A 20392-nucleotide genomic window follows, 5' to 3' on the forward strand; every position below is an offset into this window, starting at 1 on the left:
GACAGAGTGAAGGTAGAAAGAGAGAGACAGAGTGAAGGGAGAGAGAGAGGGACAGGGAGACAGAGGGAGAGAGAGCGAAAGAGAGGGATAAGGGAGAGAGAGAGAGAGAGGAGAGCGAGAGAGCGATAAGGGAGAGAGAAAGAGAAAGAGAGAATGCTGTGTGTTCCAACTCTAGCAGAAATCATGCTGTGTTGTAACCTGGCTTTCGGAAGCACATTTCACATTTTTCATATTACAAAAGTAACAATTACATTCAGAAAGGCTGCACAGAACTTGTAAAACGTATGAATAATTTCAAAAACAGCTCTGAAAATTATATAATTTGAGCATTAATTTCTTCTAATTATATTTCTCTGTATGAAGTCTCTGCTCTCACACGAGAGAGAGGCCGAGAGAGGGAGAGGCAGAAAGAGAGCGGGGGAGAGAGAGAGAGAGGCCGAGAGAGGGAGAGGCAGAAAGAGAGCGGGGGAGAGAGAGAGAGAGGCCGAGAGAGGGAGAGGCAGAAAGAGAGCGTGGGAGAGAGAGAGTGAGAGAGCGAGAGAGAGAGAAAAGAGAGAGAGAGAAACGGCTGATTTGCTGTGACTTCTCCGAAGGGGAAGTCCTGTTGCCAACTGTTTTTTAAATTCTGTTTCTCCCACCGACCCCCACCCCTAGTCACCCAAATCTGCGTTCATCAGTGCAGCCAAAAAGGCCAAGTTAAAGTCTAATCCAGTGAAAGTCCGCTTCGCAGAGGAGGTCATCATTAACGGTCAAGTCCCGGTAAGACCTACAGTACTGTACTGAAACTATCCATCCCTCTCTGTCTCATGTGATTGTATACCAGTGTTCTCCAAAAGCTAAAAGCACCAATGATAATGACTTCGAATCTTCTAATATTGCAATATATGTTACACTGTTAAACTGTATTGGACGCAGTCTTGTTCTTCTTCACATTGCCATTACTGATAGTTATTTCCATTATCTTCCCCCATTTCACAGTGTAGCCCACTGATCAATACGGAAGCTATAGTAATCATCCCCATTTCACAGTGTAGCCCACTGATCAATATGGAAGCTATAGTAATCATCCCCATTTCACAGTGTAGCCCATGATCAATATGGAAGCTATAGTAATCATCCCCATTTCACAGTGTAGCCCACTGATCAATATGGAAGCTATAGTAATCATCCCCATTCACAGTGTAGCCCACTGATCAATATGGAAGCTATGGTAATCATCCCCATTTCACAGTGTAGCCACTGATCAATATGGAAGCTATGGTAATCATCCCCATTTCACAGTGTAGCCCACTGATCAATATGGAGCTATAGTAATCATCCCCATTTCACAGTGTAGCCCACTGATCAATATGGAAGCTATAGTAATCATCCCCATTCACAGTGTAGCCCACTGATCAATATGGAAGCTATGGTAATCATCCCCATTTCACAGTGTAGCCCACTGATCAATATGGAAGCTATGGTAATCATCCCATTTCACAGTGTAGCCCACTGATCAATATGGAAGCTATAGTAATCATCCCCTTTTCACAGTGTAGCCACTGATCAATATGGAAGCTATAGTAATCATCCCCATTTCACAGTGTAGCCACTGATCAATATGGAAGCTATGGTAATCATCCCATTTCACAGTGTAGCCCACTGATCAATATGGAAGCTATGGTAATCATCCCCATTTCACAGTGTAGCCCACTGATCAATATGGAAGCTATAGTAATCATCCCATTTCACAGTGTAGCCCACTGATCAATATGGAAGCTATGGTAATCATCCCATTTCACAGTGTACGCCCTGATCAATATGGAAGCTATAGTAATCATCCCCATTTCACAGTGTAGCCCACTGATCAATATGGAAGCTATATGTAATCATCCCCATTTCACAGTGTAGCCCACTGATCAATATGGAAAGCTATAGTAATCACCCATTTCACAGTGTAGCCACTGATCAATATGGAAGCTATGGTAATCACCCCATTTCACAGTGTAGCCCACTGATACAATATGGAAGCTATGGTAATCCCCCATTTCACAGTTTAGCCACTGATAAATTGAAGCTATAGTAATCATCCCATTTCCAGTGTAGCCACTGATCAATATGGAAGCTATAGTAATCATCCCCATTTCACAGTGTAGCCCACTGATCAATATGGAAGCTATAGATTCATCCATTTACAGTGTAGCCCACTGATCAATATGGAAGCTATAGTAATCATCCCATTTCACAGTGTAGCCCCTGATCAATATGGAAGCTATAGTAATCATCCCCTTTCACAGTGTAGCCCACTGATCAATATGGAATATAGTAATCATCCCCATTTCACAGTGTAGCCCACTGATCAATTGGAAGCTATGGTAATCATCCCCATTTCACAGTGTAGCCCACTGATCAATATGGAAGCTATGTAATCATCCCCATTTCACAGTGTAGCCCACTGATATATGGAAGCTATGGTAATCATCCCCATTTCACAGTGTAGCCCACTGATCAATTAGAGCTATGTAATCATCCCCATGTCACAGTGTAGCCCACTGATCAATATGGAAGCTATAGTAATCATCCCATTTCACAGTGTAGCCCACTGATCAATATGGAAGTATAGTAATCATCCCCATTTCACAGTGTAGCCCACTGATCAATATGGAGCTATGGTAATCATCCCATTTCACAGTGTAGCCACTGATCAATATGGAAGCTATGGTAATCATCCCCATTTCCACAGTGTAGCCACTGATCAATATGGAAGCTATAGTAATCATCCCCATTTTCACAGTTTGCCATGATCAATATGGACCTATAGTAATCATCCCATTTCACAGTTTAGCCATGATCAATATGGAAGCTATAGTAATCATCCCATTTCACAGTGTAGCCCACTGATCAATATGGAAGTTAGTAATCATCCCCATGTCACAGTGTAGCCCACTGATCAATATGGAAGCTATAGTAATCATCCCCATTTCACAGTTAGCCCACTGATCAATATGGAAGCTATAGTAATCATCCCCATTTCACAGTGTAGCCCACTGATCAATATGAAGCTATGGTAATCATCCCATTTCACAGTGTAGCCACTGATCAATATGGAAGCTATGGTAATCATCCCCATTTCACAGTGTAGCCCACTGATCAATATGGAAGCTATGGTAATCATCCCCATTTCACAGTGTAGCCCACTGATCAATATGGAAGCTATAGTAATCATCCCCATTTCACAGTGTAGCCCACTATCAATATGGAAGCTAATGGTAATCATCCCCATTTCACAGTGTAGCCCGCTGATCCAATATGGAAGCTATGGTAATCATCCCCATTTCACAGTGTAGCCGCTGATCAATATGGAAGCTATGTAATCATCCGCCATTTTCTTCTTATTTCCAGGAATCTGTGAAGGACAACTCTCTGCTCTTCATGACAAATGTCCTGAAGGTTTACCTGGAGAACGGACAGACGAAATCCTTTAAGTTTGACAGGAACACATCCATTAAGGTAGGGTACGCTGTGGCATTCACTAAGACATCGTAATGGGGACAGTGTTTCATTTAAAAAATATGATTTTTCTATTTAACCTTACATCATTCATAGGCCACTTCCAGAAGAGTAAATTCCTTTGAACACAGCAGCATATCATATTATCTTTACTTCATTAGGATTCAGCAGGTGTCCAAATGTGCATTACACACAAAGCTCTCCCACGAAGGCACGTCAGCTGGAACTTAATTTAACTGTGAAGCATGGAGAAGTAGGCCAGGGCTTTTTTTCCCTCATAAACAAAACATCTCCAAACGTGTACGTTTTTTATCTGTGTGATATTATGTAACGCCGGCTGACACAATGTCAAGTTATGCGCTGTACAATTATGATTATGGGATGTGAAAAAATCCTCCATTTTGAATAGGTTTTTACTGAGACTCAAACCCCATTTATTTTCCATTATCTTACTAGGATATGCAGTATTTTTTTTTTGCTTAAGAATACATACATATTTAGCTAGGGTATATATAATGCAAATGTGTGCTTTACACAGTTTTTCTCCTCTCGTCACACCTCACTCTGTCACTTGGTGGTCCCTGCACGTGCCTGACACATACAGTAACATATGAATAATGAATGTGTCTTCTGTCTGTGTGAAAGGATGTCATCTTGACCCTGCAAGAGAAGCTCTTCATTAAGAGTATTGAACACTTCTCACTGATGCTGGAGCACAGACACGAGGGCTCGGCCAGCAGACTCATGCTCCTCCACGAGCAGGAGATGTTAACTCAGGTGAGACGTCATGGGGGGGTGACAGTGGGGTGGCTTCATGCTCGGGTAGACGACAGATTGACAATATTAGGCCCTAATACAGTGTAATCAAATATGACCTGCTTTTTTTCTCATAGTCAGTGTGAAATGGATTTTGGTGGGCATGTGATTGAATGATTGTAGGGTAACGGTGAACATTATGCAGACACCCCAACAGACTGTAGATGAATATAAGTATAATGTGGCTGAGAAATTGTTTTTCACCTTTTGCTCATTTTAAATATGTGATACAGTCACAAAAAAGACAGGTCAGTATTATATATTCAATATAAAAATGAAAAACTGTAATAAAACAATGTTTATTATTCTGGTCTTAAATACATTTGTTATAACATGTGTGAATTATACATTTTGTTTTGTTTCTGTAAGCATACAAACGAGGATATAGATTTGAAGCTTATTTTATAGGTTTTTAATGAGTTTTTAAAATAAATGTCAGCATTTAAATGGCAGTATCTTTAATCCATTATTCATTATTCATGACACCGCATCACTAAATGTCACTTCCTTGTCCTGGTCTGGTGCCTTAGGCAACACAGAGACCAGGGGCGCACAAGATGAAATGCTTCTTCCGCATCAGCTTTGTCCCAAAGGACCCCATTGACCTCCTCAGGAGAGATGCAGTGGCGTTTGAATACCTCTATGTTCAGGTGAGTCACAGCACATGGAAGACAACACTGCCTGATTGAAAAGTATCAGGTTTGTTGTGTTATCAAAATGTATATTTTTCTATGATATTCATTGATATGTATTTGCTAAGATTCCTTGTAGAAACATTAGCTCAGAAAAATGTAAATGATCTGCTGTTGACTTGGAGCCCACCACAACCAGAGATACTAGGGGAGCCAAATGTAACTTCATACCATAGTTACTGTGTACTAGTACTGTCTGGTTCAAGGTCAGGAACAATAGTCTAACCAGTGTAACATCTCTCCTCTCCCCTTTGCTTTTCTCTCCTGTCCTATCTTCCTCCTCCTCTTCTCCAAGAGCTGTAATGACGTGGTGCTGGAGAGATTTGGGTCAGAGCTGAAATACGACACGGCCCTGCGTCTGGCTGCCCTGCAGATGTACATCCTCACTATTAACACCAAACAATCGCAGAAAGTCTCCCTCAAGTACATTGAGTGAGTAGCTTGGGTTTCACACTGCTTCCCACCACCAGGTCAACACAGAACAGATCCAATGTCTAGTGTGATTCCTTAAACATGGCACTGCATTTCCTTACATGTTCAGTCCAGCAACACATTGTTATGAGAGCTTTTGACACCCTCACAACATTAGACTCTCAACACTTACTCAGTGACTTGAGAATAATCTGGAAATAAAAAATCATTATCTGGCTTGGGTGTCTTCATGAAGGAATTACATCCATGTCAGATACAGTAATGATTTCCCCATTGATTGGTGCGTCATAAATACCACAGGTATTTAATATGCATATTGATTATAATCGACTAGCTGTTGGCTAATCAATGCACCCCCTCTTTATAAAGTGATTGATTGTTGCTGGACGAATGCATTCTTCTGTTGTACATTAAACCTGTGTTACCATGGTTTCTTGCTCTACAGGAAGGAGTGGGGTTTGGCACTGTTCCTCCCTCCTGCAGTACTATCCAGTATGAAAGAGAAGAACATCAAGAAAGCCCTAACACACATTCTCAAAACCAACCAGAATCTGGTACCTCCTGGAAAAAAGGTAGAGTACCTTTATTATCTCTCTCCTGTTTCCTCTCTCTCTCTCTCTCTCTCTCTCTCTCTCTCTCTCTCTCTCTCTCTCTCTCTCTCTCTCTCTCTCTCTCTCTCGCTCTCTCTCTCCTCTCTCTCTCTCTCTCTCTCTGCTCTCTTCTCTCATCTCTCTCTCTTCTCTCTCTCTCTCTCTCTCCTCTCTCTCTCTCCTCTCTCTCTCTCTCTCTCTCTCTCTCTCTCTCTCTCTCTCTCTGTCTCCTCTTCTCCATCTACTCTCTCTCTCTCTCTCTCTCTCTCTCTCTCTCTCTCTCTCTCTCTCTCTCTCTCTCTCTCTCTCTCTCTTCTCTCTCTCTCTCTCTCTCTCTCTCTCTCTCTCTCTCCTCTTCTCTCTCTCTCTCTCTCTCTCTCTCTGCTCTTCTCTCTCTCTCTCTCTGTCTCTCTTCTCTCTCTCTTCTCTCTCTTCTCTCTCTCTCTCTCTCTCTCTCTCCTTCTCTCTCTCTCTCTCTCTCTCTCTTGTTCTTCTCTCTCCTCTCTCTCTGCTGTCCCTCTTCTCCTCTCTCTTTTTCCTGTCTTCTTCTCCCTCTCTCTCGTCTCTTCTCTCTCTCTCTCTCTTCTGTCTCCTCTTCTCCCTCTCTTTCCTGTCTCCTCTTCTCCCCCTCTTCTCCAGCTCACTCTTAATGCAGCACATTGGAAAAGAGCACCACCTAGTGGAATACTGAACCTGATTTCTCATGCTCTCATACATTTCCCACTGTTAGATAATGTAATGCGTCACTGTGACCAATCACAGCGCCACCTTCTTTGTAAAATAAATCCTCTGTGCACATTCATGCAACGACAGTAGCCTAAATTGCTCATGTTCTCTTTCAGCTGTCAGCATTGCAGGCCAAGGTCCACTATCTGAAGTATCTCAGTGACCTGAGACTGTATGGAGGGCGGGTGTTTAAATCTATACTGCTGGTAAATAACTACCTCTTATTTTCTGAACTTTTGAGTAACGACACATCAAATATCAGAATATCATATCTCATAATAAGTTATTAATGGAGTCTGTGTATCCAGAGATGAGCTGCCATCTGCATTTCGGGCAAATGCCAGATGGGCTTGTCCATTTTTAGCAGTGGGCCTGTCTAACTTGTATTTTTTGCACAAAATGATCCTTATCTTGCTAATATGGGGGCCATAAGTGAAAACAATGGGCCGTGTGGGTGCTTCAAGAAATAAAATGGGCCTGTGTAAGGGCCTCAAGGACAAAAATGGGCTGGTATGGAGGCTTCAAGGAAAAAAATGGGCTGGTGTATGGGCCTCAAGGGGGAAATGGGCTGGTGTGGGGTCTTCAAGGAAAAAAATGGTCCGGTGTGTTAGAAATGCCACGGCCAATATGTGGTCCCATTCCGCCCCCGTGTGTATTGTCTTTCAATGGTTTCCCTTCTGCTTTATTCCCACAGCAAGGAGAGAAGCACACAGAGGTGACTCTACTAGTGGGTCCCAGGTATGGCATCAGTCATGTGATCAACACCAAGACTAACCTGGTGGCGCTGCTGGCGGACTTCAGCCACGTCAACCGTATCGAGATGTACACAGAGGACGAGAAGAACGTCAGGGTAGAGCTACATGTTCTGGATGTSAAGGTGAAATCTTCTACATGAACTCATTCTGAGTGTGGTATTTTTTTCCCATTAATCCTATCACAATGAACTTTTTATCAGTTGAATATTGACACCAATATTAAACTTTTTCTGAAATATTCTATAAAAATATGTAACATTTTGTTAAGACACTCCAGGAACGGATTGTGGATAGTTTTTTAAATCTTTCTATCTATAGGCCGTCATTGTAGGCCGTCATTGTAGGCCGTCATTGTAGGCCGTCATTGTAGGCCGTCATTGTAGGCCGTCATTGTAGGCCGTCATTGTAGGCCGTCATTGTAGGCCGTCATTGTAGGCCGTCATTGTAGGCCGTCATTGTAGGCCGTCATTGTAGGCCGTCATTGTAGGCCGTCATTGTAGGCCGTCATTGTAGGCCGTCATTGTAAATAAGAATTTGTTCTTAACTGACTTGCCTTGTTAAATAAAGATTAAATAATAATTATTATTTTAATCTATAAAAATACAGAAATGTGTAGGTAAACTGCATTTTTGGTAAATATTTCCAAATAAAAATATAATATAATAAAATGTTACAATACAAGTCTGAAGAATTTACATATTAACGGAAAGTTTTCAGACCTCTAGACTTTTTCCACATTTTGTTACGTTACAGCCTTATTCTAAAATGGATAAAATACTTTTCCCCCCTCATCAATCTACACAGAATACCCCATAATGACAAAGCAAAAACAGGTTTTTAGAATCTTTTGCAAATGTATAAAATAAATTCAAACTGAAATAACTTATTTACATACTGTAAGTATTCAGACCCTTTGTCACATCTGCTCCTCCTGCCACACCCCCTAGTGGACATCCAGTGTCTCCTTGACCTGCAGCCATTCCCCTAGTTCTCCCTCTCCCTCTCTCTCTCTCTCTCTCTCTCTCTCTCCCTCTCCCTCTCTCTGTGTGATTGTGTGGTTGGAGACAGGTGTGCTGGGGTCAGAGCAGTTCCCCACCAGCTGCAACCCGTTCCATAATCTAGACCTCTACAAATACTCAGTCCTGCAACTTCCCCTCTGCCAGATCGTAATCTCTGTTCGTCTTGCTGCTCTGACTCTGTTTCCTGTCTCCTGTTCCACATCTCACCACCCTGCTACCTTGTTCTGGATTCAGCCCACCATCACTCCCTTGGATTCCCCTCTGGACCTGTTTACCCTGTCCCAACCCAGCTCACTCAAACCTCAGCCTCCACATCTGGTTTCCTACAACTCATCCGAACTTCTCTGGATCCGCACTTCATCTCTCCCTGTTACAATAAATATCTGGGTTCATTTATCCCTGTTTGCCTGTCTGAGTCTGCGCTTGGATTCCACTGTGCTGCTCCACCTAACACCCTTTGCTATGAGACTTGAAATTGAGCTCAGGTGCATCCTGTTTCCATTGATCATCCTTTGTTTCTACAACTTGATTGGAGACCACCTGTGGTAAATTCAATTGATTGGAAATTATTTGGAAAGGCACACACCTGTCTATATAAGGTCCCACAGTTGACAGTGCATGTCAGAGCAAAAACCAAGCCATAAGGTTGAAGGAATTGTTTGTAGAGCTCCGAGACAGGATTGTGTCGAGGCACAGATTTGGGGAAGGGTACCAAAATATTTCTGCAGCATTGAAGGTCCCCAAGAACAGTGGCCTCCATCATTCTTAAATGGAAAAAGTTTGGAACCTCCATGACTATTCCTAGAGCTGATCGTCTGGCCAAACTGATCAATCGGGGTAGAAGGGCCTTGGTCTGGGAGGTGACCGCCAACCCGATGGTCACTCTGACAGAGCTCCTGAATTCCTCTGTGGAGATGGGAGAACCTTCCAGAAGGACAACCATCTGCAGCACTCCACCAATCAGGTCTTTATTGTAGAGTGGTCAGACGAAAGCCACTCCTCAGTAAAAGGCACATGACAGCCCACTTGGAGTTTACCAAAAGGCACATAAAGGACTCTCAGACCATGAGAAACAAGATTCTCTGGTGTGATGAAACCAAGATTGAACTCTTTGGTCTGAATGCCAAGTGTCACATCTGGAGGAAACCTGGCACCATCCCTAAGGTGAAGCATGGTGGTGGCAGCATCATGCTGTGGGGATGTTTTTCAGCGGCAGGGAGTCTAGTCAGGATCGAGGGAAAGATGAACAGAGCAAAGTACAGAGAGATCCTTGTTGAAAACCTGCTCCATAGCACTCAGGATCTCAGATCGGGGTGAAGGTTCACCTTCCAATTGGACAATGACCCTAAGCACACAGCCAAGAAAATGCAGGACTGGCTTCGGGACAGGTCTCTGAATGTCCTTGAGTGGCCCAGCCAGACCCCGGACTTGAACCCGATCGAACATCTCTGGAGAGACCTGAAAATAGCTATGCACCAGCGCTCCCCATCCAAGCTGACAGAGCTTGAGAGAATCTACAAAGAAGAATGGGAGAAACTCCCCAAATACTGGTGTGCCAAGCTTGTAGCATCATACCCAATAAGAGTTGAGGCTGTAATCACTGCCAAAGGTGCTTCAACAAAGTACTGAGTAAAGGGTCTGAATACTTATGTAAATGTCAGTTTTTATTTTTTGGCCAAAATTTCTACAAATCCGTTTTTGCTTCGTCATTGTGGGGTATTGTGATGTCATTGTGGGGTATTGTGATGTCATTATGGGGTATTGTGTGTAGATTGATGAAGAAATAAAAAACTATTTCATTAATTTTAAAATAAGGCTGTAACGTAACGAAATGTGGAAAAAGTCAAGGGGTCTGACAACTTTCTGAATGCACTGTATCTAAGGATAGCCACACAACATGGTGTGAATAAAGATGCTTCTGAAGCTGAGAAAAGTAAGTTGGCATGTGGGAAGAGTCTGACTTTCATAAAATGACAGTTAAAGAGGAGTATAATGAATTTAGACTACCAAACGCCAAATGCCTATTTAGACCCAATCACCATCTGTTCAAGGTAAGTTACTACATATAGTCCAGTTTGTAACATTCTCTATGAACTGGGATTAAAAACCCTTTTTAGGGGACCTGCGCGGTCACGGAACCGGTTCCGTCGTCCGACATGCCCGCTTAGAAATCAATCAGATTTGCCCTCAAAATTGCCCTGGTTCCCACGGACACAGTAGTATTTTTCTGAGCCTGTGTGACATACTATAGGATGTGAAATCTGAAAGCACTTGAAGCTGGCGCCACAGACAAAGCAAATACCCGCAATGGTTATGTCGTAGCACATTCAGAGATTGGTTTATAGCCATTCATCTAAATAATTCATAGATTTTAAACAAAAAAACACTTTGTTTTTCATAGACGGACATGAAATGAAAGGCGAGTTCCCAACAAGTTCAGAAAGCCAAGCTAGAGCTGTGTGTGACATTCACAGGGATGGGGGCAGATGTTTTGATCAAGAGAGACCTTTAGAGAATATGCACATTTTCTCTAACACTAAACATACAAATATGTAATTTACAGTTAAAAGGAAGGTGAAATCTTATAGTTAGTCATTTTATCATTTGATTATGCTATATTTAGAAAGCATATAAGTCATTTCTAGCCTTATACTGTACATACAGTTTTGTTGAATAGGAAATATGTAACATCAAATATTTCATATTTTTATCATATTTGTACTGTGTACTTGTGCTTGTGTCTTAAAAAGTGACTACATCTCAGGAATGTATTTTAACCAGAAAGGTGAGATTTGAACCTTTCTTTGAGTATGCAGCATTACTAGTTATTGTTTGTGGCCCTCTCAATAGTTACTTTTGGTGATTACGTAGTTTACATTTTTTAAATTAAGTGTCATTACTTGTAGTGAGCTTTGAAATTATGGATTTATGTCCATTTTAATGTGGTTAAAATTCCAGAAATTGTTATGACGGAAGTATGATAAACAAAATAAAATATACATCTACATCAAGTTTTAGAAATGTTATGTTTACTTTTTAATTAAAGTACTAATACCAAAATACCCAAAAATCTGAGAAATGCTCATTTGATGCAACAAAAAAAGTAGTACCTCTAGTACAAAATGATATTCTGTAATAATATTGAGCAAGGAAATGAATGCTCAATGAGAACCATTAGAATACCACTAAGCCTTGTCTTAATTCAGCTCCTGACATTATTTAATCTTAGTCTATTTCCAGTTAGTGTGTGTTCATTGTTGTCCTCTTATCTTCTAGCCCATCACTCTACTAATGGAGTCCACTGATGCGATGAATCTGGCCTGTCTGACTGCTGGATACTACAAACTACTGGTGGACTCTCGTCGTTCCATCTTCAACGTGGTCAAAACAGGGAATGTAGTCAACACCGGTGAGTCTCTAGACTCTATACAGTTCTAAGTCGATACAATATAACTGCTGTTGCAGAAACCTGATTATCAACCCCTGGTTTGGTTCCTATCCTCAGGCCATGACTCCAGAGTAAAGCAGGTCTACCAGGCCATAGAGTGGACATACAGCGCTTCCTTTAGGGGATGTGAGGAGCACCAGCACCACAACAACCAGCGCTGCATCAGAGAGCCCTCCACCAATAGAGACACAGACTACATGGACCCTGGCTATATCACTGAGATCCAGCAGCCGCCCCAGTACTGCATGCAAATGGCAGAGAGGGTGGATGCCAGAGGGGGGACCAGTGGTCCAACACACCCCCAACCCTACCTCTGTGTCCCCAGGCCCAAACCCCAGGACTCCCCCCGCAGCGTCAAGGTCTCCTTCACCTTCGGGGATCCTCCGTTAGACAGTGTGGACCCCCAGAACCTGGGCTACCAGAGGCTGATGGAGGAAGGCCCAGAGGTTCTACACGACCCCATGTATGAGCGACTAGATGAGGACTACAACAGCAGGGATCCCATGGGGATGGCCGGGGAGGGATATCCTTACGCTGACAAAATCTTCGGCATCACCGAGTGCAGTGAGGAGCCGCTGCTGCACGACATATGCTATGCGGACACCACAGACGCGGACGAGGACGAGGAGGACATCAGCTGCGAGGAGGACATGGGACTGATGGGGGATCTGGACAAGGCTAGGTTCCTCACGCTCTCTGGGTCCAGCGATGACATCATCGACCTGACCTCCCTGCCCCCGCCATGGGAGGGTAAGGACGAGAAAGATAACGAAGATGTGTTGCTTCACTCCCTCAACCTGGCCATCGCAGCCCCGCCCCCAGGCTTCAGGGACCGCTCTGATGAGGACGAGCAGCACGGGGGGGCCCGGTTGCCTGTCAAGAAGGGCCAGGGGACCCGTGATAATATCCCAGTGTCCCTCATAAACTCAGTCACCACACAGGTGGAGGAGGGCCTTGAGGGGGCCCTGGACGAAGCTGTGGTGTCCACATTACAGGCCCTGGAGGCCCTGGCAGCTTCTGAGGAGCAGAGCCCAAAACCACAGTCAGAAAATAGCACAGGTTCTTCTTCTTACACTACTGTAACGTTTATTCATTAACACCACGCAAATTATCCAGACATGAACGTTTTTCATTTGTTGTTGTTGATTTTTCAATAAAAAAACCATTTTGTTCTGTGTTTCCATTTTGTGTGTGCATTGTGTCATTTATTTTGAACGTAAAACATTTGCTGTGTGACACTCATTTTGTCTCCAGAGCTTTTTCTGTGTATCATTTTGTTTGTTTTATAATTTATGAACAGTGCACAAATGCATTTCAACTCACAGCTTTCATTCTTTTTGTACCAATGAAATGTGTACTATTTTATAATATCTCTCAGGTGAAGTTGTTAATAAAATGTCTTTCTCTCTGTGGCACACAGGTATAGAAATATCAAGGGCATTTAGCCCCGAGTCCTCGTCAGACTCTGGCAACGAGACTAACTCCTCTGAGATGACAGAGAGCTCAGAGCTGGTCGCTGCCCAGAAACTCTCTGAAACCCACCTGAGACTGTATGTGGCCACCACTGAGGGCTACCACACTCTGACTGAGGAGAAAATAGAGTTTCCTGTAACACGGTATGAGGACGGGACGGCCCTGGCCATACAGCACGACCCTCAGGAGACCCAGGGGGAGGAGGAGGAGGAGAAGAAGAAAGAGGAAGGGGCCAAGTCCTCGGGTGTGTCATCCACCCAGATCCTCTACTCAGAAAGGGGAGAGATGGAGCCAGAGACCATGGAGACCAAGTCCCCCACCGACTACTTTAGCAAACTGCACATGGGCTCTTTGATGAGCAAGCAGCCAGGAAAGCACAGTGACCCTGAGGGCAGGATTCAGGGAGATACCAGTGACTCAAGAGAAAAACGAAACAGCAAAGTCCACTCAAATAGAGGGGAGCCACCCAAATATAATGCTATTGTAAGGGAATCTCCATACATGAACCAATTCGAGTTGGGCCGAACGCCATATCCGTATCGAGAGAAGCCCCCAAGATATCACCGGCCGCCTGAAAACAAAGTGGCCAACAATCTTTCCCCAGACTGTGTGAATGACTCACAAGCCTCCCTCTCTGACAGGGTAACAATTAAGGGAGACAAGCAGGACTGGGATGAGAGGAGCCAGCAGTTAGAGGTTTCACACTCCCTCTCTCTCGCCAAATACCCCCACAGTACCCAGGAAGCCAATTTACCCGGCAGCGACCGGCAGCAGCAGCAGTCGAGGATCCCCTCAGCCGAGCAGGATGTCACACGGCTCTATGAGTACCACCTTAGTAAGCACATGCCATCGTTACAGAGCAGCGAGGGTGTCCACTCCCTCCAGAGCTCACAGTGTTCCTCCATAGACGCTAGCTGCAGTACAGGAAGCAGCAGATGTGTCACGCCCATGGACTCCCCCCTCTGCGCCGGAGAAAACATGCATCTACTGTCGGAGTGTTCCCTCAAGGGAATGGGCCATATGAGTTGGGAGGAGAAGGCCTATGGCACCCAAGGCCAGGCCACACAGCAAGGCAAGGCTAGACATCAGACCATGGACCCAACCCTGCTGAGGAAGATCCACGCAGCCACCAGTGCTGAGCCTGGGTTCAGTACCATACGAGGAGAGCCTGGGTTCAGTACCATACGAGGAGAGCCTGGGTTCGGTACCATACGAGGAGATGACTGCCAACGGATGCCCAAGATCAAAGAAACCACAGGTACAACTAAATACGTGTATTCCTATGATGTCTGTGTGCTTACAGGTCTTTTTCCAGTATTATTCCAACCTCATAGTGTGGAAATATGTATAAAACACAGGAAAATCTAATTCTTAAGTGGATTTTTAAGTGGCTTTGGGAAACAATTCCAGGAGGGAAGTGTGGCTGTTGATAAATGATTAACTCGTGGGGATTAGGATACGCGTCAGAGTGACAGGGTATAATCATCCCTTCAGGCAGAAAGACAGTAGAATGTCAATAGTATTTATACAATAATACAGTGCATGCATGTGTAGCACAGGAGGCTGGTGAGAGGAGGACGGCTCATAATAATGGCCGGAAAGGAGCGAATGGAATGGCATCAAACACATGGAAACCATGGAAACCACGTGTTTGATATATTTGATACCATTCCACTGATTCCGCTCCAGTCATTAACATGAGCCCGTCATCCCCAATTAAGGTGCCACCAACCTCCTGTGATGTGTAGAGGATTGTTGTAAGATGTAATAATATTGCTGTGCGTGAGGCCTTCTCGGTCCATTATGCAAAACTTGCTGCAGGGAGAGTTGGTCAAAGTGCTGAAATGCAACGTTATTCTATTTTACACCATTCTCTAGAAATCAAGCTATGTTATGAAAGCATCATTAGAGAAAAAAAATCTTACTAAAAAGTCGTCTGATGAAAACAGGAAAGGGTGATGAGAGATCAAAGCAATGCACCATGTTGTCAGGGAGATGCTTAATGATTCTCTTTCTATTTCTGCTCCCCCGTAGTGTAGCTTGTACACAGCTGGAGACGGCTGCTGGGAAAGACTCCTCTTCAGCTCTCTCTGAGGTCAACTCCGCCGCCACCACCACCAACTCACCACCATCATTCACCAGTAGCAGCAGCACGTCCAGAGTCCAGTGTTCCCAGTGTGCCAAAGCAGCAGGGGTGCCACAGCCCTGAGTCCCTCCCATACTGCACCCAGGCATTCCTCTCAAGCTTACACCCATGTGAACGTATCACAAGCAGCCTCAGGAGTCGGATGCTGAGGAGGAGCTGGAGCAGCATCACGCCGGGCTCTGGGAGCCTCGAAGCGCTGCTGGAAAAAACAAAAGCCACTCTGAACGGGTGGAGCGCCCAGAGAGTCCAGTCACCCGACGACCCCACCAAGCCACAGAGGGGAGATTTGCTTTTTCCAAGACACTTTCCAAGAGCTTGTCTCAGGGCTCAGTATGGTCTGTTAGATCAGTTAGCTCTCAGTCACGGGATGCCAAGCAGCTCCGGGCCATGCCACTACCCAGACTGCACCGCAGGAGGTGGTGGATGTGCCTGGAGGAGGTGCCACTCAATGCTTCCCCAAGAGGAAGACCAACATGGTTGGGGACGATGTAGATGAAGGGGGAGAAAACCCCATCCCACAGCCGTTCTCTGGAGGTCAAAGGATCCAATCACTCCCTACCGACCTCAGTGTTGAGGTAGAGAACACAATCTCTCTATACACCTCTGGAGCTGAACCCTCCACTGTGGCTGAACACCTCAACATGGCCAGTGTTGTGACTTTGAGTGACATGAGTCTGGGAACAATGCTGGCCCATGTGAACTCACTGAAGGGAAGACTTACAGCCTCCCCAAGGGGGTCCCAGACACACAGAGAGATGCCCTTTAGATAATGGCCCTAATGCGCTCCAGTGTAGGTCAGGGAAGGGGCCAGAGAGAGATCCAGAGATCAGAGGTCAGGTAGCCCGACCTGTGGAGATTCAGCCAGTTGCTCTCCATGGAGGCCCTAGAGCGAGGCAGCGCCTGTAGTCACATGGCCCTGGTGCACCCTGCTCACCCTGACTCAGTTTCCACATGCTCTGCTGCTTAACAAAGGCCTGCATGTCACTGGTGGAGGGCTTTAGCTATGAGAGCCGGCAGAGCGAGCTGGTCGCCAAGGTGGACGAGCTGGTCGCCAAGGTGGACGAGCTTGTCGCTAAGGCGGACGAGCTGGTAGCCAAGGTGACGAGTTGGTAGCCAAGGTGACGAGTTGGTAGCCAAGGTAGACGAGCTGGTAGCCAAGGTGGACGAGCTGGTAGCCAAGGTGACGAGTTGGTAGCCAAGGTAGACGAGCTGGTAGCCAAGGTGGAAGAGCTGGTAGCCAAGGTGGACGAGTTGGTAGCCAAGGCGGACGAGCTGGTATCAGGTGGCTGAGGTGGTAGCCAAGGTGACGAGCTGGTAGCTAAGGTGACGAGCTGGATCCAAGCAGGTGACGAGCTGGTAGCCAAGGTAGACGAGCTGGTAGCCAAGGTGGACGAGTTGGTAGCCAAGGCAGACGAGTTGGTAGCCAAGGCAACGAGCTGGTAGCCAAGGTGACGAGCTGGTAGCCAAGGTGACGAGCTGGTAGCCAAGGTGATGAGCTGGAGGGACGAGCTGGTATCCAGTGGACGCGGTAGCCTAAGGTGACGAGCTGGTAGCCAAGGTGGACGAGCTGGTAGCCAAGGTGATGAGCTGGAGGTGACGAGCTGGTATCCAAGGTGACGAGCTGGTAGCTAAGGTGACGAGCTGGTATCCAAGGTGACGAGCTGGTAGCTAAGGTGACGAGCTGGTATCCAAGGTGACGAGCTGGTATCCAAGGTGACGAGCTGGTAGCTAAGGTGACGAGCTGGTCACCAAGGTGACGAGCTGGTAGCCAAGGTGACGAKGTCGTCATGAGTTATGTCCGCTTGCGACTGCTGAAACGGCTTCGGGCAGCTCCCCCGATGACACATCACTCTAACCACCATGTCTGCTATTGTCAATACACTGAGTTGCTCAATTACAACACTCCTTTACAAGTAAACAGAACAGCACGGTTGTCTTTCTGATTAGTGATTTCAAAGCCATACGTAAGAGACATGGGTTTATTCGACTCAAACCAATGTGAACTGCTGTGACGCACCTTGCCTTTTCTGAATCGTGATGACACTTTTAAAAGAGATTATATTCAGGCCTCTGACAAGAAAATAATTCACCTTAGGGTATATACAGTGATATTACTTGATAAGTATACTTTTACAAATTGATAATACATTTTTGGGGCATCATGTGTCCTCTATTGGATCTGCATTATATTTGTATTCATTGTATTGAAATATTATTTTACACATGATACATATTATATGACAAAGAGCTCTAGACAAATCAATGTGGAAGACAATAAATTATATTATGTGATACAGTCCATTGTGACCTCAATCTTTTTCATTTGCTGAACCCAACGTAGTTTATGAATCTTTGCACATGATCACTGAGTACTTTCCTGTTATTTACGTAGTCAGCACTGTAACATATTAAAGGTTTAAAACCCTGCAACCTGATTATGGTCTCTGGTCTCCTTTATTCTTCTGATAACAAATGGCATACATAAAGGTCCATTTTAATTTTCAATTATCAATTTCAAAATATTTCACAAATATTGTTTTCTTGTTCTCTAAAGCCAAGCCCCTTTCTGCATGAGTGAAGGGAGCTTACTTCATCTTTCTCATAATTTATACCAAAAACTCTCCTGGACCATGTTTGTTGAATAACAATGTTTAATTATTTACTGTTTGGAAGGTGGAGAGTGTGTCTGCATGGGGTATTCTAGCCTCGCCAGGCACAGACAGCTCTGTTTTTCACTGCAGCCACTAGCTACTGTCCCAGTTGTCCCTGCATGCACGCCCAACTGATGGAAAGTTTTGTGATGTGTTTCTCTAAACCTAAGTTTCACTTTCATTTACAGAAAAAATGAACCTGAAACTGTGGTAACACAATAGAGAAATGTGTCAGCACATGTCTCCAGTAAACACGTTTCCTCCTTGTATACAGTGCCTATAGTCAGTCTACACACCCTTTGCAAAGTTTTCACATTTTACTACCTAAAAATGTAATCTAAATGTGAAATCCAATTTGTAAGTCGCTCTGGATAAGAGCGTCTGCTAAATGACTTAAATGTAAATGTAAATGTAAATGAAATGTATTGAAATTCTTCCAAATAAATACAAAATTGAAAACTAAGATGTCTTGATTGCATATTTATTCACACCCCAGAGGTAATACTTGGTGAAAGCAGCTTTGGCAACAATTACAGCTGTGAATAATTTTTCATAAGATTTGATCAACTTTTCACAAATCTTAGAGCAACATAAGGAATGCAGTCTCTGCTAACATGGCAACATTGCTTTACAATTTAAATCACGCTGTAAAGCTGAACTTCTGCAATATGTATTGAATAGAGACCTAAGGCACGTTTTCCTTTAACTTTTTACCTGGGCTTTGCTCCTTTCATATTTCCTTTGATCCTGACAAACTCCCCAGTCCCTGCCAGTGGCAAGCATACCCATAACATGATGCTGCCACCAAATACTTAGTGTTTTACAACATTTCATTCACCACATTACTAACCTGTATGACAAAGTGAAAAGAAGGAAGCCTGTGTTAAATCCACATTCTGTTTGCAACAAGGCCCTTAAGTAATTCTGCAAGACAACATGGCAAAGAAATGTCATTTTTTGCCTAATTTAAAAACTTGAATACAACACATCACAAAGTGAAACCCTCTGTATTTGCTGGCAGCATCATGGTATGGGTATGCTTGTCACCGGCAGGGACTGGAGAGTTTGTCAGGATCAAAAGAAATGTGGAATGCGCTTCCACCCGGTATTAACTCTGGGGTGTGAAGACATATGCAATCAAAACATCTTTGTTTGAATATAATTTTTCTTTCGCTTTGAAAATGTGGAGTAGGTTGTGTAGATCGTTTGGGGGGGAAAAATCCACTTTAATCCCTTTTTAGATTTAATATTAAGGCAGAACATTTTGAAGACTGCAATGCTATCATAAATAAGACAAACGGTATGCATATTCCTATCAATAAATGTTAAAAATCAAGGATGAGCACATGCTTGAAAGAAGCTCCATTCACACACAATTCATCAGTACTGCTGCAAACTGCTTAAATTATATTTAAAAAAATATATATATATATGTAAATTAAGCTATTGAATGTATAGTATTAGATTTTATAAACCAAGAAAGCCTACATACAGAAAATGCTGATCAAGTGCTTCAATTAAGCCTGCACCAGAAATAGACAACATTTATTGATTTAACAATTTAGATTTTAGGAACTTGACCTGAGGCAACAGTTGTACTATATGCCTATTGATAGATGGGTGTCTAGCATCTGCCTAAAGGGAAGTGGAAGCTATTAAAGACACTTTCACTCGCGCATCTGTTGTCCTTCCACGTTCCATCAGCCTGTGTTTTCTTGTTTTCACGTGAACATTTTATCGTTCTTAGTAGTCCTTTTATTTTACAGTAAGAGAGAACTGAGCCGTGAGAACTTATCGACACAAACGTTGATCTGAACAATGATGTCTCACATGATGGTAAGAATTCCGTTCATATGGTTATACATTTCATATGATACTACATTTAATATGGTAATACATGTAATATGGTAATACATCTAATATGGTAATATATCTAATATGGTAATACAGTGCATATGATAATACATGTAATATGGTAATACATCTAATATGGTAATACATTCCATATGATAATACATGTAATATGGTAATACATTTCATATGGTAATACATCTAATATGGTAATACAGTGCATATGATAATACATTCCATATGATAATACATTTAATATGGTAATACCTTTCATATGGTAACACATTTAATATGGTAATACCTT

At 43.7% G+C, this 20392-nt stretch overlaps 1 protein-coding gene across 1 annotated transcript in view; it reads left to right on the forward strand.

Annotated features, from left to right (window-relative positions):
- The window catches only part of LOC112068357 (FERM and PDZ domain-containing protein 4-like), a 33575-nt gene extending 17845 nt beyond the window's left edge, over window positions 1–15730 (forward strand). Inside the window, exons 5-16 of the mRNA XM_024135488.2 lie at window positions 655–759; window positions 3382–3489; window positions 4135–4266; window positions 4836–4955; window positions 5293–5429; window positions 5875–6001; window positions 6862–6951; window positions 7440–7622; window positions 11796–11928; window positions 12025–13026; window positions 13388–14698; window positions 15475–15730. Of these exons, the coding sequence (XP_023991256.2) occupies window positions 655–759; window positions 3382–3489; window positions 4135–4266; window positions 4836–4955; window positions 5293–5429; window positions 5875–6001; window positions 6862–6951; window positions 7440–7622; window positions 11796–11928; window positions 12025–13026; window positions 13388–14698; window positions 15475–15479 (3453 nt within the window). The 3' untranslated portion in view covers window positions 15480–15730. The remainder of the gene's footprint in view (window positions 1–654; window positions 760–3381; window positions 3490–4134; window positions 4267–4835; window positions 4956–5292; window positions 5430–5874; window positions 6002–6861; window positions 6952–7439; window positions 7623–11795; window positions 11929–12024; window positions 13027–13387; window positions 14699–15474) is intronic.
- Window positions 15731–20392: the final 4662 nt, after the last annotated feature.

This window comes from Salvelinus sp. IW2-2015, unplaced genomic scaffold (assembly GCF_002910315.2).
Source record: "Salvelinus sp. IW2-2015 unplaced genomic scaffold, ASM291031v2 Un_scaffold463, whole genome shotgun sequence".
Classification (NCBI taxonomy): Eukaryota; Metazoa; Chordata; class Actinopteri; order Salmoniformes; family Salmonidae; genus Salvelinus; species Salvelinus sp. IW2-2015.